The sequence below is a fragment of the Callorhinus ursinus genome, unplaced genomic scaffold (genome assembly GCF_003265705.2).
Source record: "Callorhinus ursinus isolate GAN/ISIS: 27379988/994484 unplaced genomic scaffold, GSC_fseal_2.0 scaffold9, whole genome shotgun sequence".
Taxonomy (NCBI): domain Eukaryota; kingdom Metazoa; phylum Chordata; class Mammalia; order Carnivora; family Otariidae; genus Callorhinus; species Callorhinus ursinus.
The window spans coordinates 2020746-2047062 of record NW_027397071.1 but is presented as its reverse complement, the minus strand read 5'-3'; the positions used below and the strand labels follow the sequence as shown (position 1 = coordinate 2047062).

The window sequence follows — 26317 nt, the reverse complement described above, 5'->3', positions numbered from 1 at the left end:
TTTGGTTTTGGATCTGTTAAGTATGAAGTGCTGATAGAGAGGAGAGATGAGGAGGAGCAAGGTTTTGGAGGGGACACATAAACAGGACCTGTGTGACGTGGCAATGGAAGCAACAGAAACAAGAATCCTGTGCTGTGTGTAAGACAAGGTGGAGAGAGCATGGAGTCATACCACAAGCAGAAGGAGAGGTAGAATGTGGCAGGATATAGGCAAAGGACATACGTTCTCAGGAACATCAGTAACAGGGTGGTTATGTAAACAAAGTTCTCCACTTACCCAGGTGGGTAGGCTCTACCCCGCTTTTCCATGAGGTGATGACATGACAGTATTCAAAAGATTTTGTTGTTTCCTTACCATTATGCCTACTTAAAAATCAAAGAAGAAATCAAGAATAAAATATTTCACGATTTGCTTATGAATCGAGAAATGAAACGAGGTGCTTTTCTCTTTTCTAGGATAAATGCTTTCTTGTCAAATAAAGATGTCTATAATCTCATGTTCCTTCTTGTAAGTAGGAATGTATCTGCTGATTGCCTCAAGTGGAAATAAAGTTGGTTTTTATTTTTTAAATATTTTTTTATTTGAGAAAGAGAGAGCATGAGCAGGGGGAGGGGTAGAGGCAGAGGGACAAGCAGACTCCCCGCTGAACAGGGAGCCCGATGTGGGGCTCCATCCCAGGACCCTGAGATCATGACCTGAGCCGAAGGCAGACGCTTAACTGACTGAGCCACCCAGGCGCCCCTGGAAATACAGTTTTTGAAGGAAATGACTGTATCTAAAATCCCAGTGAACTCTGCAATGAGAAGCTGATTTTAGATTGTCAAAATTGCCTCTCTCTCCGCTGTCCTCAAAGATCATAAAATGACCCCTCCTTCTATGAGAGGAGATGAACTTGAATCAACACACTCTAGGCACCACACTGCCAGGGGCTCTCTACTCTGTGATTCTACCTAGGATAGGGATCACCATGTTTTCTGCAATGATGTCAAGGAAGGGATGTGGGGGTGGGGAGCCGGGAAAAGGAAGGAAGAAGCAGATTATTCTTGTCATGGAAACGCAGTGGGAAGAAGACCCAGGGCATCAAATTGAAGAATGTTACGCATCATAGCCGTCATACTATTGCTAATGACATTATTCAAGGTTAGAGAATCAAAATACCCACCTCAGCCTCTGAAAGCTCTTTCAATAATCAAAATACTTTTTGCAAATAGGAGTGTGATCTTAAGAAGCACATATGACCACAAATGAATGAATTTAAGCTAAGGCAAAAGAATCTACTCACCATTTGTACAGAAGTGCATGAGCTCATGAATTGTAGCTAGACGTTTAGTGCTGTTCCATGGTGGGGGCAGAGGGAATTTAAGGAATTCCCACAGTGGCAACTTAGACTGCATCTCCTGCTCAATTTGAACTGGGTCAAAATTCTTTTGGTCCTGATGAAAAAGAGCAACATGACAGAAGACATTAGAGTAAGCTGTCAAGTGCCTTATGCATATGGAGAAGGCAAAACCTGATACCTTCGCTCTCATTATTTGGAAACAGGGGAAATCAATGATAATTGGGGAAGACAAACTGTTGGTATTTTGCTGAAGGTCAAAAAAGCTCGTTCTCACTTTGCCAGAGGTTCCTGTGCACAGAAATGATGCATTCTTCATTTGCTGTGACAAACTACCAAAATCTCATATATATTCATCTCTCCCTTCTGAGATCCTTCTCTGGCTTCCACTAATTTTTCACATTGGTAAGATATCTAATGCAAATAACTATAAGGTTTTAATGCAAATTTGGTGTACTCACAATCAGTTAAATGGTTAACTGGGCCTCTATAATTAGACAAGTTTTCTTTGCTCCCATATGCACCTCTATTTCCTGAGGTCTCACTTTGCAAGCAGGTATCCATTTTGAATATTACTTTTAATTCCATCGGTGAAACTATCTAACCCCAATTTCTTCAATGAATAATTATAAACAAGGCCTTCTTGCATCACTCTCCTGAGGGAAACCCAATTATTATTACCTTTAGAGCATACTTCTTGTAAGCATGTGTATCATGATAGTCCAATAGGAGAGGGCCTTTGGGCACTGCTTTGCTTCCATTTTCTTCTTCAGATAAGAATATTTCATGGAGATTCTATTCAAATTGAAATATAGTGACTTAAAAAGAGAATCCATACTTTTTCAAAGCATGCAAGCTCTTTGGATATCTCATGCCATCTGACCTTTTTCTCCTTCTCTGTGAGACAGAGAGAGGGCAGGATGGACACAATGTGAGCTGCAATTCTGTGGTCCAGCCCATCTGCTCTAGGAGGCGGCTGCACCAAGCTGGGCGGGACAAGGTCTTCTTCAGTTGCCACAACCTGTTAAAGTAAACAGGGGGGAGGAGTTAGATTGATGGTCAGCTCTTTACTGACACATATTTCCATTGCTCTTAGTAAAAACAAAGCGATCTCTACCAATAACATACGGTGATGACACAAAGTGGCAGTGTATACCAAAATAAAAGAGAAAATGTTTACAACGCATGCATTAAAGTAGATATAATTTTAACGTATGCATGAGAATAGATAACACAAAACACAAATGGTAAACAGGAAAATTTACTATGACAAAAATCAAAATAACAATATAATAAATTTTTTTCTTAATGATTTCCTCTTTCTCTTAAAGCACTCAAAACTGCTCCCACCTTTAGGTTCAGTAAGTATTGAGTGCCTATCATATGCCAAGCACTGTATGGGGCATCTTCTCTTGCATTATCTCATTTAAGTGTCACAGAAACATTGTGGAGTAGATATTATCTTAATTTTACAGAGGAAGAGCTAGGGTGACTGAAGTTAGTGACTGGTGCAAGCCGAAGGCTACTGAGTGGGAGGAACTGGGGATCCGGTCAAGTCCTCATTCTTTCTTCAAAAGAGTATAGATGGTGAGATCAGTAAGGGGTAATAGTCTCCTTTATAGGGGGAAACTGAGGTCTAGAAAGATTATGTGGCTTGTTCAATTTTACCTGGCAAACAAAAGAAGTTGAAATGTAATCAAGGTAGGCCCCTTATTTATAGCTTTTCTCTTCACCTTATATCCTGCAATCATCCTCTGTGATTTCATGTAGTTTTACAGGGTTTCTCAACCTTAGAACTGAATTAGACAGTTATTTGTTGTGGGTTCAATTCTGTGCGATGGAGAATGTTTAGCAGCCTCAATCCATTTGATGCCAGTATCACCCCTCCAATTGTGACAACCAAAAAAATCTCCAGACATTGCCAAATGTCCCCTGGGAGTAAAAATCAGCTGCTGTTGAGCACCACTGCTACAGATGGATAACAAAATAGCCTCCCATCCTTCACCTTTTGTCAACTCCTTACTTTCCAAAGAGCCACTCATATCTCCACTCTCTATCTCCTATCATCTCTTGGACCCACTCCAATCACAAAAGACCACTCAAAACTGTTCTACCTCTGAAACGTTAAACTCTAATATCTTGTCTTGGAAAATCCTTACCCATTCCTCTTATATTTCAATTTTTTCCATCCTATTATTAAGCTTTTTTTTCGATCAACACTATCTATTATTGGTTGCCTTCTATGGGTCAGGCACTGAGGTCATCAGCTGGTGCCTGTAATATATCAGGTGCTTAATAAATGTTTGTTGCTTTGAATTGAGTTGAATAAAATAATAAAGACTAAGATAAATAAAATGATGATACTGCAAGCCCTATAGCGCTTTTCAGCTTTTATAAATTTATTAATATAATAAAACTACTGGTCTCTCAGAAACCTTATGGGGTAATGAAAGGCAACTGTGAGTGTGCTTATCTAATTGGTTAGAAAACTAAAGCAGACATGAAAATGTATACTGGAGGTAAAAAAGATGATAGAGTCTGAACAGGACTTTAAAATAAACATTTGAATATTCAGAGACATAAAGGAATGTGTTACATCCATGCAATAAGGAAAATGACAGGCAGTTGTAAAAAGAAGTTGGAGAATTTATAAATTAAAGACATTTATTGTTGAGAAAAAACTTCAATAGCAGACTGGACTCCACTGAAGAATGAATTGATTGGAAGTTAAGCTGGAATTCCCAAAAAGATAAAATTGATAGAAAATGTAAAAGACAAGGAGGAAAACCCAGAAGTTCCACCATCCAATAAAAGGATAAATCAATAAAAAAAATAATAGTTGAGGGTATATTCAATTCAGCAAATACAGATTCAGTGTCTGCTGTGCATTGGGTGTGGTTATGGTTCACTGGGCATACAGCGGTGAACAAGATTAGATTAATTCCCTGCTTGCATGGAGCTTGTATTCTAGTGAAAGGGGGAAGGTAAGACACAAAGCAAATAAGTTATTTTAAGAAGAGTGGTTGTTGATAAGAAAATAAAACCAGGTGATGTGGTAAAAATCACTTTGTGTTGTCAGGGGCTTCCTTTGGATCAAGTGGGAGAAAGGCTAAGGAATACCATTTCCACTGGGCCCTGAATGAGAAGGAATATCCTCCAGGCAGACATGTGGGTGCAGAACTTTCTAGGAAAAGAAGTGGGAGTAAAAACCTGAGGTGGAATTAAGTAGTGTAGTTGAGGAAATCCCAGAAGGCCTATGTAGGTGATGAGTAGTTAAGAGAGAGAGAGAGAGAGAGAGAGAGAGAGTGTGTGTGTGTGTGTGTGTGTGTGTGTGTGGTGAGGGGGGCAGGAGATGAGATAACAGATCAGTCCAGACCCACAGTTTTAGGGTCTTCCAATGTAAGGAATTTTGATTTTATTAAGAAAGTAATCAGAAACCAGATTATAGTCCTTTAGATTGTTAATGACAATGATAAAACAAAACCCTACCTGAACATAGCCTTGTGTTATGAATTATAAAGAGAAAACTCTAATAGCTGCCAGAAAGAAAAAAATCAGATTATCTACAAAGAAAAAAGTATCAGATTGACATGAGATTTCTCAGCAACATTAAAAGAAAGAAGACAACAAAACAATGCCATCAAAATACTTTTCCATTCAGATTGACTAGGCTCTAAGGCAGTTTCTGAGACTTACACTTGGACAAGTTACTTAACCTTTTTATGCCTCAGTTTCCTTATTTGTACAATGGGGAACAAAAATAGTTTCTGCTTCATAGGGTTGTTCTAAGAATTAAGTGAGTTTATTTATAATAACTCTTTTCAAAAACATATAGAAAACTCATGAGAATTGACCACATACCTCAGGTCACACAGGAAGCTCAGGAAATTTAAAAACATTTTTTAACATGCAGACCATATTTACTGACCATAATGCAATAAAACTAGGAATTGACAATAAACAATGGAAATGAAAATAAAAGATTTAGAACGGAACAGATTGAAAGCATCAAGATGCAGCCCAAGAAATACTCAAAGGGAAATGTGTAGCCTTAAGTAAAGCAAAAAGCCTGAAAATAAAAGAAGTAAGCTTTTGATTAAAATGAAATGCAGAATAAACTCAGAAAGAAAGAAATAATAAAGAGAAATGAAGAAATGAAACAGAAAGTAGAAAGGAGTTGATCAAGGAAGCAAAATGCTGGTTCTTTGAAAAGACCAATACAATAGATACACCATTGACAACCATGATCAAGAAGACAGAGGGGACAAATAAATAACACCAGTCATAGAAAAGGAGAATAACCAGATGCCAAACAAATTTTAAAATGCATATAAGTGAATAAAGAACTTTATACGATATTGAAAACACAAATAAAATTGGCATATTTATTAAAAAATGCTAATGACTAAAATTGTCCTCAGGAAGAGAAAAATCTGATTAAATCTACAAGTATAAAAGAAATTTTAAAGATAACGACCATCAACCACCCATCCACCTGGCTACCTCCTCTTTCTTGTCCGTTAAAATTACACCAGACACAGTTTGAAGGATATGTCTCACGAAACTTCAGGGAATGTGAGATCAATTGTTCCAGAGTGTAGCAAAAGAAAGGAGATTAAAGCAGATGATCAAAGTAAATCTAGTTTTATCTAGTGTTCCATAATCTTTGTAAAGGAGGATACACTCAGGGATTATGTGTGTAGTTTAAAATAGTCAAAACCAAAAGCAAAGAGAGATGAAGTGATGGACTCAAGGTTACCCCTCTGGGAAAGAATCTTCGCCATGTACCCACCTACCTGTTCCAGCATACAATGCAGTATCAGGGGCACAGAGATGAATTCTTCTGGAATCGGATTCAGCAAGTCATTGTAATATCTCATGTCTACTTCGGTTGTGCAGACAAAAGCCACTGTAAAATATACAATATATCACTGCTTGAATAAGATGCGTTCTCCATTTCTTCCATCAAAATTTTATCCATAAATTCAAACTGTCACCGTGCACTAATGAAAGCGGGACATGTAGGTGGAGGGATGTCTGAAGGCAAGATGGAAGACAGCCGGTAGTCCTTAATGTACCAGCTCACCGAGTTGGTCTTCGGGTTTCATACGTGCCTGAGGGGGGCGCATGTGGTTCCTCATTCTGTGCTTTCTTCTTGCCAGGGGTTGGAGCAACAGGTTGTGGTGCCTAAAAGTAGAAGAATTCAAAAGAAACAACTGAGATATCCAGCTGAGAGATGCTTTCGTCAGATGCGGGTATGATGGGGTCTGACAGGATTCTGAGATTGTATGATGTTCACACCACAGAATCATTGGCTAATATTAGGAGCAAACGAAGGGTTTTGTGTGAGGAAGGGAAGAAGTTAAAGGGTATGGACACTTTTCAGTTTTCCCTAACAGAGCCTATTGAGCAATTGCCAGGAAAGGGATGGGAAGATGGGGCACTGGTCCCTGGGTGACTCAGAATCACACCATTCTCCCTCTTTGAGTTCTTCAATGGTTCCCCATCACCTTCCAGGTACAACCCAAACTCTTTAACTCAGCACCAAAGGACATCGGCTTCCATTTTCCAGCAGGAGTTTGTGTTGTTGTTCTCCATTTTGCACTACTACCTGGGAGCACACACTTATCCTGTGGTCTGGGCTTGTGCCTTAATACTTCTTTCCTTTGACTGCATGTCTGTGTACATCCACCTTTGCCCCTTTCTTGAGAATACCTTTCTGTCCCTTCTTCCACTAGGCTTTCCTGTAGGCAAATCACACGCTGCCTTCACCACATCACTTACCCTGTTGGGTGAGGCTCTCCTGACTCCTCCCTCTCCACTGCTGCTCCTCTTCAGGTCAGGTTAGGTACCATGTTTTCAGTGTTTCTACTGCAGCCTGAGCTGACTGTTCTTACCATGCTATGTTAAAACCACCGTTGACATGACTGCCATTCTCTTTAAAAGTTAACCTCAACAAGGGGGACAGGGGAGGAGTCTTGTTCATTATTGCCAGCACCTTGTGCAAGGCTAGCACATGGTAGGTGCTAAATAAATACCATGATTAATTTATCAATAGCCCTCTCCTTGCTCCAGGTGCTGAATGTGGCTTCTAGCATCAACTCTCCATGTGGCAGGTAGTTAGGGAGTTTTAGTGTTGTGCCTGGGGGCCTCTCCTGGTTCCCACCCTCACGACTTTAATCCCAGCAGGCAGAATCTCCTTCCTACGAGTATTTATGTAATTTTTCCTTCGTGTGTTTTACAAAGGTGAAAATCAGTTTGTTCAGTTGATCATTCAGCCCACTAAAGACATCCCAGAATGTGCTACCTCAGTAATTGACATGGCTTCCAAGGTAAGTTTCTCATTAACCACTTGTGGGATATTGATAAGGTGCATGCTTTCCAAATAGTGTTGGTGCTGCCTCTTCCAATCCAGGGTGTCATACATCAAACAGGCAATGTTTTCAAAAATATCGGTACCCAATTCCAGCTACAGGTGAGAAAATTAATGACAGTTAGTTATTAGTGTTTTGTTGTTGGAAGCAGCTGTATGGTTCGTTTCCCTCTTAACAGCTAAACCAAGCACTTCCCCAAATCACTGCATCCCAGCCATGGTGAGTGAGTTTTCATTTGTTGAACCCTTCTGGACCATCTTGTTCACCACAATGCAAACTGTTCCCTTCGGAGGGTCGTATGGCTGCATAATACTGTAAGAGTCTAATGAATGCTTCAACTAAGTGAAAAACACCCTGTCCATTAATTTCAGCAACATGGCCTATATTCTGAGGTCTCAATTTCTAAAACAACATATTAGGTAGGTAATTTCAATATCTCTTCTGTGCTACCGTCAGAGGAAAAAACTCCTAAGATATAGTCTACTGCTTTTGTATCTAATACCCACAGTTTTATTATCTAGCAAGCAAATTGTAGATCAGATACCCCTATTACCTTGGCTTTCATTTCCAGAACTGGAAAAGTACTGTTATCACAAGGTCTGCCTTCCTGAAAGCAAAGAAGCGTTAAGTAAGCTTATCCTAGATCTGAGTTACAGAGGTAAGGTAGAATGAGATAGCTTCTTGGGGGGCCAGTGAATCACAGGCTGGCAGGAGTCCAGGGAAGTGTGAGCTCTGCCCACCTGAAAGGCACAACTACCAGTCTGGGCTTCATGTGCCTACACTAGGACTGAGCATTCTTCAGTTAAGTTTCAACCTGCTAGTCGTCCACCCAAATTCTGGCACAGAAACACGTTTTTGTTTGTATTTGTAAGAAATATGGTAGGACTTCTGCTCCTTCTGATCCCTTAGCTTAACTAGTTTATTCATTTTTAAAATCAAACAGCAAATCACATGCTAAAAGCCAGAAAATTATTTCAGCAACCAAGGTCTTAACTTGAGATGTTGCAGATGTCTTACATGAGCAGTTAGCACTTCTTGATGGGCATTTATTTGATGTAAACCTTTCGTTACTTTTTGTTCAGCAAAAATATAGCCTGCTTGTTTGCAGACAAAGTACAAAGGTACTAATGCTTTCCTTCTTCCACAGAGGAAGAGGACTCCTTGGCTGGCTTCTGCTTTGGATATGAGGCTATACCAACTTACATATATAGCTGAGTGTGTGACATCATGTATCCACACCATGTAGTTAGTCTATATCTATGAGAAGTAGATTTATTACTTTTATGTTTCTCAGGTGATCTAAACTTCAATGTGAACTTTGTTCTTCAATATTAAACCCAATGGCTTTTCTTTTCAAATCCAGCTCCATGACTGAACTGTTTTCAAGACTCTCTTTCCCCATCATCTTCAATGCTGGGTTGTTCACCCACAAATCATACCTTATATAGGCATGTTCGGGCTCTAAAAAAAATACTGCAATTGGATCCAGACCAATTGGTCTGGCATGAAGAAGATATTCAATAAAAACTTGCATATTGATTGATAGAAGATCAATGTGCCCAGCTGGGCAGCACAGCCATAAATGGCTCCCCAGACGACTGAATGTTGTCATTTCTGACGGTTACTTTCATGGCCCAACTAGATGCCTTTGATGGTAACTTTCTACTTTGGAGGTCAGGAATATTGTACCATAACTAGTATTTCCACTGAGATGATAATATTTTTTCAACATAAAATTTTCTGAACTTTAATTGCCATTTAAATTCTTCTACTCTATATTTAAAAAAAGTAAAATAGTCAATTCACTTTCTTTAAAAATGGAATGATTAAAATCTTCTAATGAACACAAAATTGTGGACACTGGAGGAGGAGCAGGGTGCTGGGAATGGTGCTGGGTCTTTCGAAGCTGTGATTATGTGCCTTGGTGTTATGACATCTGTGTACTGAAGGTGCAATGGGATGTACTCAGCTCTTGTCAGTTCATGCCTGGAGGATAAATAAAATACAAAGAAGAGAGCCCTAGCTAAAGCAAGAGCAAAAGATACTTGGCCTGAGGCTGCCTTTGAAGACTCTTTTTATTGTTTCCTCTGAATTATGGTTCAGGAATTATATGGCTGTGATCTCCTATGCCCTCTTGAACCAAAAATGTATGCAAGTTCTTGAGATGGTATGACATGAAACAGTAAAGGACAGAAGGTCGTGCCTTCTTTTCTGAACTCAGGTTGAGGAGGCAGAGGAGTGAAAGACAAAACAGGAAAAATGAAGATCTCTAGATTGAAGGGGTGGAAAGAGGCCAAGCCAAGGGAGCTTGGAGTAACAAGTTTTGCTTAAACCAAGCTCTGCCTTCAGCCACAGCTTCTTTATGCTTAGCTTCTTCTCCATGTATAGGACAAGGCTAATATTTATTCTTACTTTTGGCAAGCTATCAGGCTTCAGTGTTCTGTTTCTACATAGTGACATCTAATGCTTTATGTTGACAGTCTTAATAACTCAAACTGATCTGTATATTGTTACTTATTCAAATCCTGTCCATCCTTCAAGGTTCAAATCTGGGTCTCCCTCTCCTCAGAGTTTTCCTTACTTCACCATGTGCACATCCACCTCAAGGTTATGCAGTCAGGGACTCTGATTGTGAGAAATGTTCACGCTCCAACCCTGGGGCCTCTGTTTGTTGGAACGGGGGGTCAACCAGAAAGAGACCTGAGAAGTTTTGTGTAACAGCGATGCCTGGATACCTTCCACAACATCCCTGAGAAGTAGTCACTCAACCTTCTTTTCAAAAAAACACCCTTGTGTATCAAATATTTGCTATTACGTTGTGATGCATCCCATTTCTTCTTTTTCTGAATTAGTAGGAAATTTAGGGTGTGTTTCACATAACTGAGCACAGAGGTGTATGGCACCTTGAACACTGCTTCTCTGTTTCATGGTTTGGGGCATGCCTTTCTGTAAGATCCTCAGTAGCAGGGACCAGTAAATGCTCCCAGAAAACACCTGTTAATTGTTGGGGTGGGGCCAAGGCATCCTATTAGATAGACCTTGCCTGCCAAATATATTAAAAATACAATTTTGGCAATAAAATCAAGGACCTAGAAAAACAATATTTTGAACTGATATATTAAAAAAAAGAAAGACAATGTAATTTGAAAAACTGTAAAATTTACTATTTTATGTTATATATTAAGATTACTGCCAAGAACATGGTTGATGTATGACTCAAAGCCACCTGCCACCAAATAAAAGATTTACCATCCTTCATTTCCATTTCCATCTTATTCTTTGCCATTAATTCATACACTAAAAGCTAAAGAACCAGGCTGTAACCATCACTGGGCTTTCAGTGTTGTCACTGTCTTGAAGAAAAAGGAGTTGAGCACAAAGCTATGTATATAGTCAGTGCTCAATAAATGTCTGTGGAATGAATGAGTATGATAAATGAAACCACACTACCACATGTCCAAACCACTCTCACAAATCCATGTACTAACCATCATTTCGCCGTCTGCCCAGTCAGAAGGGAAGTTATTTGCCTTGACCATGTATTCAAGTCGAGCAACATCAAAGAGGTTTGTTTCTGGTTTCTCATTATTCAGAATTGGTTCCAGGTACTTCCAGAAAATTTCAAGTTCTCTTTTGGCATCCTCTTTCTTCACTTTCTCTGCCTCTATGTCTAATTATAGCAACATGTTAATACAACAAAATGAGAATGTTGAATTTCTTCCCACTTTAAATTGACATGGTGAGTTATATGCATTGCAAGATGTCTGTGCAGTAGCAGGAGAGGCAAATAAAGAAATATAATTTTGAGAAGTTTTCAAACTTGGGCTATACAAGTATGAAACCAGAGGATTTTACTTCCGAAATTGATATTAAACATGAGCTTATCCCACCCCTTCATTTTACACTTGAAGCCCAGAAACATTATGATAAGGTCGCACATTTGTGGAGCTAAATATGTTCGATATTTCCATCATCCTTAGATTGCATATATGCGGGAGCAGTTTTGCTGCCAAATCACTTTTTGACCATCTCAGTGTGTTTTTTTCATAATTGGTTGGAACTGCTGTTGATCCAGTTCTCCATCCCATATGGCTAAAAATAGACCGGATCAATGATTGATGCCTCAGTTAACCATTGGTCACATTCAAATAGTTACAGGCTTCTCTGGGCATTTGTGCTCTGACTAAAATCATGACAGATTCCCATAAAGTTACACATGCAATTTTGCCTAAAATATTAATGTTTAGTAGATCTATAACTAAATAGGTTTTACTACTAAGACCTCAGGATTCTATTATAAAGTCTGTTTTTCTGTGATTTTATTTCTATATATTAAATATTTTTTACAGAGAGGCTATGCACTTATGGAACATTTTCTCACTGGCTTCAATAAGTTATTTAGTGTTACAACTATCCTTTGAGATAGTCAGGAGCAGCTGGGTCTGAATCTCAACTCCTTTACTTAATAGCTGCCTCTAGGCTGAGTGTCCTTTTGGTAAAATGGAAAAACAGATCTTCCTCAACTTACAGTGGGGATGGAGTTATATCCCAATAAATGCATTGTAAATTGAACATTTGAAAGTGACATAATACACCTAACCTACTGAGCATCATAGCTTAGTCTAGCCTACCTTAAACATGCTCAGAACATTTACCTTAGCCTACAGTTGGACAAAATCATCTAACACAAAGCCTATTCTATAATACAGGGTTGCATATCTCATGTAATTTGTTGAACACTGTACTAAAAGTGAGAAACAAATTGGCTGTGTGGGTACAGAATGTTGTCAGTGTACTGGTAGTTTTCCCTCGTGATCACATGTGTGACTGGGAGCTGCCACCATCCAGAATCACAAGAGAGGATCATACAGCATGTTGTTAGTCTGGGGAGAAAATCAAAATTCAAACTTCAAAGTATGGTTTCTACTGAACATGTATCTCTTTCACACCATCATAAAGTTGAAAAATTAAGTCATCGTGAGTTGGGGACTGTCTGTAATAAAACACACTTCCAAGGATGGTAGTGGAAACAACATAAATCAATGCACTCAAAGCCCTTAGCACTAAGTCTAGTCCCAAGGCATCTGCCCAATAAATGGTAGCTTTTACTATCATCAGTGGTAGTAATTTCTAACTTGGAAGAGCAAATTTTTTTTTAAGATCTTATTTATTTATTTGAGAGTGAGGGAGAGAGAGCATGAGCAGGGGGAGGGGCAGAGGGTGAAGCAGACTCCCCACTGAGCAGGGAGCCCGATGCGGGGCTCTATCCCAGGACCCTGGGATCATGACCTGAGCCGAAGGCAGACGCTTAACTGACTGAGCCACCCAGGAGCACCCTGGAACAGCAGATTTTTAAAATGCAGTCTTATAGAAATTGAGATGTGGTTGTGTAGATTACAAAACACTGTGCAAATGATATTATTAATAAATAACAATAAAAGCAACAGTGTATGGCAGAAAATCTTGGACTTCCAGGTCACACAGGCTTACACCAAATCCCTTTCTATCACCTAAAGTATGTAGTAACTTTCAGTTCCCTTCCCACAGTGGTATTCTAGCACAACTCCCTTAGATGAAGACTCTGTGGCCCCAAATGGCTGAACGCTCATGTGGATGGGACTTCACCCCACAGCTTCCTAGTCTAAAGTTGGGAAGACAGAGTGCCCTCTCTGATTTATCACAATAAGCCAGAAGCAAAGCAGAGCAAGAATCCAAGGCTATGTCCTCCCTTGGGCCACGTGGTGACTGTGGCTTCTGGAAGAACACATTATCTACAGTTGACCTATCCAGCCCACACATTCAGTAAAACTTATCAGTTAAATGTTCCTGAGAAATATAGTTAGATAACCAAGTCTTCTGACCCATAGTCCATGTTTTCTGGGACTGCACAGGGATATAAACAGAGTATGATTTTAATTTGCAAAATTTACAGCACCTGGCTAGTGCAAGCAGAATAAAGAGCAAATCAAAGTCTTAAAAGGATTTAATAATGAATGTATTGTATGACTCTTTTTTGGACAGAAAATTCATTCTATTTGTACTTTACAGACCATGGATAATATTGAGAGATTTGGTAAGTTGTGTAGCAGACTGCATACCTTCTGGCTGAAGAAGAACTTCCTGCTGCAGGCTAACTGCTGCCAGGTGTGTCTGCAGAGGTTCATAATTCTCTGAAGATATTTTAATCACGCTGCTTATGGGAATGCCAAGCTCAGTCATAATCGCTAATAGCTGAGGATTATTGAAGCCCACAACTAAAACGTAATGCTGGGCACCATCATCTGGCTCATCGTCTGTTCAAAATAAAGAAGAGCAGCCATCATTTTAAAAGAGACCAGGTTGCACCCAGCCAGTTCGATGGCTACATACATTATGCATGTGTTTATAATACCTCTGGCTCGCCAAAAACAGTCCAGTTGGCTGGAATGTGGGCCTTTTGACTGGTTTTCATTATTACCCTTCCAGTAAGAAGGCTGTGACCATTTTACAAAATATTAAATCACTTTTGTAAATGAGATAGAGTCATAATAGAAGGACAAACATACATGGGGCCTGCGCTCATGGAAAATGTGTGCTTGGGTTTTTGCAAAAAGAAAAAGGCTTAGGCTGTGATTTTTTTTTTTTTTTTTTTGGTTCAATCTCTTTTGAGCAACATCTGGCTTTACTCCTGAATTACGAGTAGCTGCAGCTTTTTGTGGTATTTTATAAGTAGAGGTGTTTACAGGAGAGGGAAATATCGAATATGGACGTGCCCCCTACCAAAGTATTCTGTGTATTTACGTCAATAGGTGTGAATGCTGAGTGTGGGTTATGGAGCAATGATATATTTCTTGCATTAAATTTTTAAGATATATATTGTGCACTTTCCCAACATTTTTCCCCTCTATTTAGCCCTGGCTACCCTGTTTTATTAATGTTAAAACATTGAGTTTCTCCTAGACTGTGAGATTCAGAGAGATAAAAATAATTGTTATACTTTCATAGTCATGCTAGATAGTACATGAAAACATTAAACCCCACAATAGCCCATTAAGATAAATTTACAAATAATTCAATATGCGCAAACTTTTAATTTTTAAGTAATACTTTTTCTTCTATCCCTAGACAAATCTGTGTTGATATTGCCTATGGAAACCAAAATATCATGGCTTCTGAGTCTCGGGGATTTGGGGTGCAGCTACGTCCAGGGAGTCCAAGTGACAAGGGGTGTGAAAGGCCTGACAACTCATTTAAACGGGATGCAAATAATAAGAGGAAGCTCCATTTGTGTCCAAGGGTAGATGGTAATGAATTACTCACAGGCTGCAAAGGTTAAACCAGTTTTACATCAATAATCAAAAATGAAAGGAAATTCTAGTTGCTCTAAGAGAAGCTAATAGTGGGAGAATTTGAGGTCAGGTCAGGAAGCTGTGTGCTCTGTGTGAGTCCCAAATTAACTGGTCTGATTTTATCACCATCGTATTTCATGCATTACAATCATCACTTTCTAGTGGCCTCATAATTATGTCTGACTTTTTAAAATGTTCCGAACAAAGTAGTAAGCTACTTGGTGGCACAATCAGTTCGTTATTTCATCCTTCATTTGCATTATGAAAACGTGCCCACAGCAAGACACAAGCTAAATAAATATTTGCTGAAAACATAAATGGATTGCAAAAAGCAATATTTTCCTATTAGGGTATCATGGGTGGTATGTGACTTCTGGTTTTATAAAGAGCCAAACGCCTGGGAAAGATTAAGCGTCATTATTGGAATGATTTCTCAAGTTACTTTGTAGATTGGAAGGCAAGAAGTGAAAGGTAACCCACAGGAAGAGCATCTCACTGACCGATGTAATGTTTAGTGTCATCATCTTCTCCCCTCCGTTTTAACAGCGTGGTTTTTTTCACTGTTGTGTTTGCCTCAGGCTGATCCTTTCCCTTTCCTTTGGCAACCTTGGCACTTGAGGTCTTCTTCTCCTTGGGAGATTTTGCTTTCCCTTTATCCTTTTCTACCTTGAATCTATCTTCTATTACCTGGAAAGAGAGAATATTTTTCTCCAAATCATACAGTGAGTAAACAACAGCTTTTCTACTGTTGGGCAAATTAATTCTTTATTTTGTTCAATTGCTTGTTTACTCATTTATTTTTCAGGTAGTCATTCTTCAAGCCAGGATAGTGGAGATCCCAGGTTGGGCCCACATTGTGATAAGGCACATCTATGAATGAGGACTGAGGGGTGAGTACTAGGAGACCTTTTACACAAGTGGCTTTCTAGAAGAGAATTCATCCTATAAGAAAGTCAAGCATGGGTCAATAAACTACCTCAGTTTTTGGGCGTAGGGTGAGTGGGGGATTCTGAATACCTTGTGATAGCAGGAACTTAGGTTTATCTTGCAGCCTAACCCTGGGGAGTCTTGGTCTGAGTCTTAGAGAGAGGTTGGCTTGTTCATTAAAAACAAAAGTTTAAAAAAAAACACATGGTGCAGCCCCTCTGGAAAACAGTATGGAGGTTCTTCAAAAAGTTAAAAATAGTGCTACCCTACAACCCAGCAATTACACTATGAGGTATTTATCCAAAGGATACAAACAGTGATTCAAAGGGGCACATGCACCCAATGTTTATAGCAGCAATCTCCACAATAGCCAAAATATGGAAAGACAGAAAAAGCCCAGATGTCCACCAACAGATGAATGGATAAAGAAGAGGTGATATATACACACACACTTGTATATCTGTGGTATATATATATATATATATATACATATATATATATATATATATATATATATATATATATATATATATATATGATGGAATATTACTCAGCCATCAAAAAGAATGAAATCTTGCCGTTTGCAATGACATGGATGGAACTAGAGGGTATTATGCTAAGCAAAATAAGTCAGTCAGAGAAAGACAAATACCATATGATTTCACTCATACACGGAATTTAAGAAACATATCAGATGAACATAGGGGAAGGGAAGGAAAAATAAAATAAGATGAAAATTGAGAGAGGCAAACCATAAGAGATGCTAACTCTAGGAAACAAATTGAGGGCTGCTAGAAGGGAGGTGGCTGGGGGGAGGGGGTAATTGGGTGATGGGCATTAAAGAGGGAACTTGATGTAATTAGCACTGGGTGTTATATGCCACTGATGAATCACTAAATTCTACTTCTGGAACTAATAAAAAAAAAAGTTAAAAAAGCCCAGAAAGAATAGTTTTCTCTAAAATCTCCTTGATAAAGTTTTTCAAAGTTTAAGTAGTGTATTAAGTTTTAAAGGTTAAAAGATTCTTTGGGGAACCTAACACCAACAAATTATTTTTATTATAATGCTAATTAAAAATGTATAGACATAATCAATGGTTGCTATTTGATACAGTCAAAGATGGGATCAACACAAAACATCAGTGGGAAGAGCAAACTCTTTACACATTGTTCTGGAGCATATTTAGACTGCCATATACCATGTAAAGACCCAATTTTCCCACCATTGTTTTCCGTTCACACAATTGCTGAAACCTTTGTGCATTATTTCATAATGTAATACACTTTCAATGCATTTGTTTATAAATACAAATAGGTTGTGTTCATTAAAATTATGTGTCAGTGTTGGATCATAAGGTGGCCATACAGAAGATCCGGAATATGCTTATATTATTTGCTTTTTCCATACTCCACACAACTGGAACAACAAAATAAAAAAGAAATGATTGTAGCAACATCCGGGTTCTGTATTTTCCTGAGGTCAAGAAATCAAATTTGAAAAATTCCATTGTAATACATTAGAGACAAGGAGAGTAGAAGATACGTTGCTTTGGCACCCAGCTAACAGAATGTACCACAGAAGGGAAGAGAAGCATTTCTTTACTCCACGTATCTTCTGGATGTTGAGGGCTCCAGAGAACAGTTTAGCTTTGGCACCCAGAAGTGTCAGAGGTACAAATGCATTCTCCACGTGGGCCTAGCACCTGTGGCTCTTGTGGTGGGGAAACTCTGTCTCCTCAGCAGCAGCAGAAAGCATCCAGGGAGGATGCCGATGTCACTACCAGCTTTGGGTGGAGGCAGCAAGGAGTGCACAAGGTAAGGTGCAGAGGTCTGAAAAGCCCCAGCATTTCTTTCTGCGCCAGATATAAACTGGTGCATAAGCTACAGCTGGGCTTGTCCCCTTGAGCTCCTAGCCTACTGGGGAGGAAAGAGGCAAAAAAAGCACATATGCAAACTGGCAAAAATATAACTACGAAGTTTCATGACTTTCATGAAGGGTAAAACCCAATGATAGGCACACAATTGAGGAAACCTCTCTAATGGGTTGGTGATGGAGGGCCTCTCTGAGGCGGTGACATTTGAATGAAGACCTGAAAGATGAGGAGTCATCCGTGGGAGAAGCGAGGAAAAGACAAAGTGTGTGCATGAAGGCCCTGAGTCATAAAGGAGATAGGTATGTTCAAGGGACTGACAAGAGGTGAGGATAGCAGGAGAATAGTGGGCAAGGGAGAGAGTGGCCCAAGCTGAGGTCGGGGAGGCAGGGCATGGGCCAGGTCTTTGGAGGTGGGGCTAACAAGTTTGTATGTTATTAAAAATGCAATAGGAAGACCATAAAGAGTTTTAGGTGGAGAACTAACTGTGATTTTGCAAGATAAGAAACAAGAAGGCTAGGAAGGAAGCTCTCTGGTAATGGTCTAGAAAGGACCTAATAGTGACTCAGATTACAGAGATAGAGAAGCTGGGGTGAGAGATAGCTTTTACTTAAGGTGAGCCGATGGACTCTTCAGAGGACTATGTTAACTTTGAGATGCCACAAAATATCAGGAGGCAGTCAAGTACACATGTTGTCTTCTGAGAAGAGAGATTGGCTGGAGTTACAAATCTGGGTGTGTGTCACATGTAGATAGTGACTGACTGACTGGAAGAGAGGAGATGCCCTAGGTGAGAGTTCTCAAGATGTCAGTGGATGAGTGCATGGCAGGGGCGTCTAAGGTCCAGGCAGGAGATGTGTTCACCGTCTGATGGAATGGCCCAGCAGAGAGGGAGACACTGAAGATGGCGGGGGGTGGGGGGGTGGGGGAGGAGATAAAGTCCTTGAGGAGGCAAGACGGGACTAGATCAAGAGAATGCGTCCATTTCCTTTGCTAGGAGGAAAGGCCATTTCTCAGTTTAATAAGAGGAGCAAGAAGGGGGGTGGCTGGGTTCAAGAAAGAGATAGGTCTTGATGGTGTTAAGGGAATGTTTCAATTTTGTCAAGTGAAGGATTGAGGCGCAGTTATTGGCTGAGTAAAGGAAGTACTAGGTAAGAGGTTTCGAACAGAGATGGTAACGTGAGTCATGTCAGAAAGTGGGAGGGCAAGCTTAGTGAAGAAATATGGTAGAACTTTCTGCCAGTGTTGAGAGTTTGTTGGAAATTTTGAGATTGTTAATTTAAAATGAAACCAGAACACACATCAGTGCCCCTGAGTCCAATTAGCTTGGAGGCATTGGCAAGACTCATGCAGGCACTCCAACAGCCACACTTGGATCATGGTAAATCCACTGAAGTGGAACACTCCCACGTAGCTCCTTGGTGGACAGCTAGCCTTGCCACAGAGAAGTCCTAACTCTGCCATTGAAAGCTTCCAGAAACTTCTACAGCTGTGATTTTATATAAAATCTCAGGGTGATCTTTAGAACTGAAAAGGAGAAATTGTTTCAGATTAAATTATTCTCAAGTTCACCCAGAAGAATAAACATGGATATAGTCATATATCATTCGCTTACTCTTTCTTTCCAAAAAATACTGCCTAGTACAGAGGACGTTTAAAACTAGTTTCTTTATCCTTTTCCTGATATGACCGTTCAAGGGCCCTTTAGCCCTGCTGGCTCTCCTAGGTGGGGTATGAACACCTGTGCGGCCACATAGCTCCCATCCTTTTGGAACCTCTTTGGCAAGGTTGGGGTTCTATAAGGTAAGGAACTCCCTGAATCCTTGATTCTGCAAGGTTTCTTGGGACCCCACAGAGAGCAGGGCTGATCACAACCAAAATGTAAAATTAGCAATAATTACAGAGACGCAGCTCTGTAGTACGACAGGTGCTTTCTAGACATCATCATCTTTCATTTGTTCTCCAAATGCAACCTGCGAGATGGGTAGTTTTGTTCACATTGTATAAATGACGACACACACTTTGCCCTCAGACAACCCACCACGGTAGAGACACAAGCGGTTTTGACCTCAAAGCCTAAACTCATTTTATTTCTCTGCTTCTGTTAATCTCAGTCTTTGATTTCGTCCCACCTTCTTTCCCAGGCCTTCTGCCCTCCGTTTACTCTGTCCTTCCAGGGGCTAAATAACACTATTCGCTGGATGCTCTTTTCTTTCTCCATAGCTTCACCTCCCTCATCTCTTCTTTCTGTTGAGTGTGCTCCTCTTTTTCTCTATTTCGTTTTGCTTTTGTGTTCCCTTAACAAGGTGAAGCTTGGTTTCGTGGAGAAAAGCATCTTTTAAACTCATTTCCATTGACACTGAAATGATCAATATTTACCTCCTTCCTTTCATGAAAGTATCTTAAAAATACCTATAAATCCTGATTCATTTAAGTAGCTTTTTTAAATTATAAAAATAATAATCACTATTGAAAAATCTGAAAGCATATAAAGCTGACACAAAACCACTAGAGAAGATGAGTGAAGAAGATATTTAGTGCGTTCTTTCAAATTACATTTACGCACCATTTTAACATCATTGTTACTGTTCTCGCTACACAATTTAGTGTTCTGCATTTTCCATTTAACAATGATGTTATCTTCAATGGGTAGAATTTCAAGAAGATTACATAGTAATCTATGTAAAGAATTTCCTTAGGTAGAGCGACTCTGTATGTACTTTCCTGGTGCAGAGACATCATACTGCGGAGAAACAGAAGCGAATGGAAGTACCTAGGTTATTCTGGGCCCCAGATCCAGGCAGAGAAGTCCTTGGTGGATTTCTGAACATGTTGCCCCACCCAGTCGCTTTTGCTCTCCTGTGTCTAACTCTAGTTGAGGTCCCCCACTTCTCCTATATTCCATCTATTCCTCATGCCTTCAAGCCTCCATACTTGAACTGAACCAGGACAGTCCCTTTGTCCCTGAGGTTCTTGACAATGATGACTGGCCCCTATTTTGGTCGAAAAGTGACACATTGCTTTTCTACCAAGACCCGATCATAGCAAAATCACCTCCTGTCTTCTTCCTTCCCCTCTATTCTCTCATATTCGGAATAAGCTCCTCCCCCTATGAGTTTATATCTTGAGATTTGGAGATGGGGGTTGGTGGCAGGGATTGAACCAGATTAGCTGAGCATTCACCAAATTTGACCCCTTCCTAAATCATAAACTAAAATTTGTTCACGCCAACTTTTCTTCTGGCTGGGTAGCATGTTCTCATTCTACAGTCATCTGCACAAAACAACTCAGGGGGATCCTGCCAATTCAAGACAAAAATTTAGGAGGGGTGTATCCTAAAGGGCCCTCTATCCACCATGTTTGGGGAACACTTGTTCCCCAGCATATGAAGGCAGAGTCAAACTCCTTACAGAGTGCATTTTCTTTAAAACACACTGCTACAAAAAGCATCTGGATGCCCCCTACTGTGAGAAGGCTGTGGCTAGGCATAGAGATTTCTTACCCAGTTAAGCTACATAGCAGATGTGGGCCTCTTATTTTAGCCACAACCAAAAGAAGTATTAGCATGTCACATACTTAATTGAGTATCAAGCGACACTTACCTAGAATCCTCAGTCTTGTTATTCTCACTTTTTTTTAAAGGGAAAAATACAAAATTTTCCTTCTCTCTAACAGGCAACCTAGTTATTTGACACTTCAAAAGATTTTAGATTGTATTTTATTTTCTAAATGGTTCTTTTTTTTTTTTCTAAATGGTTCTTGATGCCAACATTTGAATGCCTTCAACTACCTTCAAAAACCTTGACAAATATTTGTTATGTTATCAAAATAAAAGGGAGGCAAACAGTAAAAGTGGAACTGCCAGTAAATAGCTCTATTTTGTCTTTTTTTTATAGATAACAGCGCATCTACATTTTTGTGTAGTATGTTGTGATTTCACATATCTTCTGTCATAAGATTCCCACAATAATATTATTAAGGATATAGATAAGAAAACATGTTCATGGCGGTTAAGTAACTAAGTCAATATTATTATGTGGCTTATGAGAAACTAGGTCTGTCTTCTTTCAGATCTCTTTCAAGAGATTACTCTGCCTCACGAACGATCTATTCTTATGGTCACAGATGATAAGAGGGAAATAGATGGGCCGAAAGAAATGTATGCGTCAAGTATGGTTGAGAGTAGATTAAACAATATTAAACAGATTTATTTTCATGAAACTCCTCCATCTTTAATAAGTTAATATGCTGTTAAACCTCCAAGAGTTGTGCATATGGTGGTTTCCAAGTTCATTTGACGGGGCGGAAGGGCTTTTTTTTTTAATGAAGAACTGGGTCTAAACGCTTCTAGAACCTACTTTGTTAACAGGTTATGGGAACATTCTGAGGCCCAATTAATCCATTTCTATAAACCAATGCTAGAGAAATTATCCAAAATATGAAGAATTCTATACTATAAAGGTGTTGATAACAACATCGCTTATTATAAAAAATATGGAAATAACTGAAACGTTTAATAATAGAGGAATGGTTAAGATAATTATGGTAGTCATAGAATATCCTACAACCAACAATAATGATAGATGTGGATGCTGAGGTAATGAGTAAAATTATGACATATTTTAATTTACAATGATTATGTAAAGAAACAAATTCACAGAAAGAAACATGATCAGAATGTTAACATTAATTGTAATGGCATCATGGCATTATGAACACGTTGTTTTTCCTTTTCTATCTTTTCTATTTGTTCATTCCCCTCTGCTCTCCTCCCTGCTCCCCTGCCAAACAGAAAACCTAATGCACTTGAGTTAGGAGCTTGCCCTTCCAGACAGCTGCTGTTGTGTAGAAAATGTAAGTCTAGGCATGTGTGGGCTCCCTTGACCCAATGATGCAATCTTCAGAACCCTGCGGAACATCCTGGGGTGCCATACTGCCGTCTTCAGGTGCCATTCCTAACCCACCGAATCAAAACATGGCCATGACTGTGGTTGGTGATGGGGGGGGGAGTCTGATGTCTATCTGCTGTCTCTCTCCTGCAGGATTCTATGTGACTCAGGGGTTTTAACAGTGGATCAGCCAGTGTAGTCCTACCTCAACATGCAGAAGGGTAGAGAGAGGGGTGAGGCTGTTCGGAATAATCTCAGGAAGTCTAGTTCTAAGAGATAGCCCAAAGACCAGGTGATTTTTGGACAGGGGAACGCGACCAGAAATGAAGTCAGAATTCCCCTGGGAACCAGTGGTTGCTTAGCTCTGTGGGTTTTGTTTTTGGAGAGCTTTGTTCCTTTCCTTGACTTGTCCCCACACTTTCCCTCAGGATGTTGTAGGCAGTGTAATTAGTGGGACCAGATGACTGATGATAGATCACTGAGCAAAGCCATGCCTCCTACAGGGAAACATCTCTGGGCAGGCACTCTACTGAGTGTGAGCCAAGAGTGCCATTGTGCATAATTCCTGAGACACATTCGGAAGGCATCTGTACAGTGGTTAGGAACATGATCTTTAGTGTCTGACAGTTTTGGATGTGATTCCCAGCTACACCTATGAGTAGCTCTTTAACCTTGGGGAAGTTGCTTAACTTTTCACACCTTCAGTTTCCCCATCTGCAAATCAAGAATAATACTCTGTACCTCATAAAGTCATTTGAAAGATTAAATGATATAACATGTGTAAAGAGCTTAGTATAATGCCAAAGAGTCAATAACGGTACCTAATATTATCCTTAGCTGTTGTAACTAGCTATTTGTATTTAAAAATACTACTCTATGGGCACCTGGGTGGCTCAGTCATTAAGCGTCTGCCTTCGGCTCAGGTCATGATTCCAGGGTCCTGGGATCAAATCCCACATTGGGCTCCCTCCTTGGGGGGGAGGACCGTTTCTCCCTCTCCCACTCCCCCTGCTTGTGTTCCCTCTCTCGCTTTCTCTGTCTCCGTCAAATAAATGAATAAAATCTTTAAAAAAATAAAAATAAAAATACTACTCTCTTTTAAATACGGGTGTTTCTTTATATTTTTTCCTGAAGTCCATAAAAAAGTTTTCATTAATTAAAAGCATCCCAATTAGGAAAACACTTCTCTTCTACAGACCAGTTCGCCAGGGAGTCATTGATTATTTACCCTGAATTGCCGAATTGTGTAGCTCTTTAGATCCAATGGTTTTGTTGGTAGTATCCTCATTTTGATAATTCAGCTTCAAAGAATTCCATCTAGTTAGTGAGGCAAGTTATTCCTTTCCTGAAGCCACACGGGTCCCTCTAAACTGAGTTTCTGCTCTTCCTCTGTTTGATTTCTTAAAATAGTTTTTGAAGATTTTAACCACAACTGAATCAAAACTAACCAGCCTGTAATTTCCTGGTATGTCCCAATGGCCTTTCTTTTAAAACAAAACACACACACAAAATGGCATTACATTGGCTGGTTTCCAGTATTTGGGGGTATCAACTGGAGTAAGCTCTAAAACGTCTGTGAAAGTTAACCTCATTTCTCTTCGTCCCTCCTTTGGAGCAGGCTTTGGGTTGTTTGTGGCTTCAGCATGATGTCTTGCCACATTTACGTACTTTTAATTTGGGGTTGTTTTAAGAAAAGTTTGCCAATACCATCTCTGCATAGTTCTCGACTGCAGACCTTCCTTCTCTCCGATTCTAGTACTTTGGAAAATAAGGCAACGTGTACTAAGTATATGAGCCCGAAAGAGACAGCACTGTTCTGCTTTTACAAGAAAGATATGCTAAACCAATATTCAAGAAACTATGGACTGGTTATTTGAATTCACAAATTAAAAGCACAGTTAGAATATATTTGGATCTTTTCCTAAAACCTATGCAAATTTTCTGAACTGGACGCAGAGGCATAGGAAGACTAGATTTAGTTTGGCTGATTATTTAAAGGGTTAATTTTTTTTGTGTTATAGCCATTTTACATCTCTTTTTTTTATGATTGTGTTTCCTTTAGTTGAATTCTCAATATATTTTAAATATATTCACAATAAAGTGCTTTGGCTTTAAGTAAATGTTTCAGTGAATATATATTGTGGAAGTTGGAGTGAAACAGAAGCGAAAATGTGAACTATGCTATAATATTTAGATAATGACTACATTAAAACATTCAGAATAGAAACCAAATAGTTTTTTTAAAATTATAATGAACGTTATGAAAATATATGTGCCTAGTATATTGTTTCTCTAAATGCTTGTTTCAATAAATGTTTGTTAATAATTAACAACAGATTGACAATGATAGAACTAAAAATGCACAATAAATGTTGCGATAATGATATGCGCAAGGAAGGAAAAGTCATTTCTAAACAAAACACTCTCATTCAGATTTGAAGATATAACAAAATCTAATTTGGGATTAACGGTATGAAAGAGTCATTCAGAATTTCTGAAATTCTAAAATATATTTATAGCAATGGAATATGTTTTCTTCATGTATATTTAGGAGGAACCAATAAGGTGTTTCCAAATAGATCAGAGTTTTCAAATATTTTCAACTTAATTGCAATTAGAGGCAGGCATTTGCCTTTCAGAAATTCATGTGATAAAGGCTTCAAAACTCTTCCTCTAAAAAATATCTTCGCTTGTATTATTTTTTATAATATGAATTAGCCAGCAAACTTTCCTCATGGACAAAGCAAATGTAATGGTACACAGAGCCCACACTAAAGTGCTACAGATTATTAAAATCAGGTGGGATCTAAAAAAATGATATTTTTACTGTGTTTGGCAATTGGAGCTATATTATTCACCACTTATTTTTCTTTTTTGCCACCTATTTTTAAGAAAAATTTTGGTTGATTAAAACAGGATCAAACATATAATGATCTATTTATTTCACTGGGGGGTAAAGGAAAGGGACCTAATTATATTAGCTATTTTTGTCCACATCTTCTCCCTAGTCTTTTCGGTAATTACCTGCTATGGATATTTTTTAAGCATTCATTTTTAAAAATATAATTCTGAAAATTCAGCAAAGGAGAAAACAAAACACGATTTGGGTTGCACAGTTGTCAGCAACATAATTAACATTTGAAAGAAAACATCTACATACATTTCCGGTTGCTGTTAAAAGTTGAAGAGACAGTCAGTGCCTTTGTAGGAATCTCAAAATCCGATCCTGGGTTCAGGGAAAGGAAGAAACTGGGTCAAGTCCTCTTTTCTTTTTCACATTTTCTAATCCACAGCATGGGTCAGTTTTCCATACTTTATACTTATTTTGTTTTATGCCAAACTCACTGGCTGACAAGCATTAACTTCAATCGTTCTAACTGGTTGGGTGGTGGTGTTGAAATGAACAGAGATTATATCATCTCTCCAACAACTCTCTTCGTCTTGCCTTTACCATGAGTATTTTTGGAGAGTACTCCGTTCCAATCAGTTTTCATCAGTTTACGTAGCACTTACTCATATGGTTGCAACTGAGAGATTTGGGGCTGGTGTTTTGGGAGCCCAATCTAAGGAAGACATCAAATTAGACTATGTAA

At 39.1% G+C, this 26317-nt stretch overlaps 1 protein-coding gene across 1 annotated transcript in view; it reads right to left on the bottom strand.

Annotated features, from left to right (window-relative positions):
• The window catches only part of SPAG17 (sperm associated antigen 17), a 237994-nt gene that overhangs the window by 144381 nt on the left and 67296 nt on the right, over window positions 1–26317 (bottom strand). The window contains exons 5-13 of the mRNA XM_025872536.2: window positions 15539–15725; window positions 13809–14003; window positions 11199–11380; window positions 7644–7805; window positions 6451–6523; window positions 6133–6245; window positions 2220–2357; window positions 2018–2131; window positions 1283–1433 (exon numbers count right to left, since the gene is read on the bottom strand). Of these exons, the coding sequence (XP_025728321.1) occupies window positions 1283–1433; window positions 2018–2131; window positions 2220–2357; window positions 6133–6245; window positions 6451–6523; window positions 7644–7805; window positions 11199–11380; window positions 13809–14003; window positions 15539–15725 (1315 nt within the window). The remainder of the gene's footprint in view (window positions 1–1282; window positions 1434–2017; window positions 2132–2219; window positions 2358–6132; window positions 6246–6450; window positions 6524–7643; window positions 7806–11198; window positions 11381–13808; window positions 14004–15538; window positions 15726–26317) is intronic.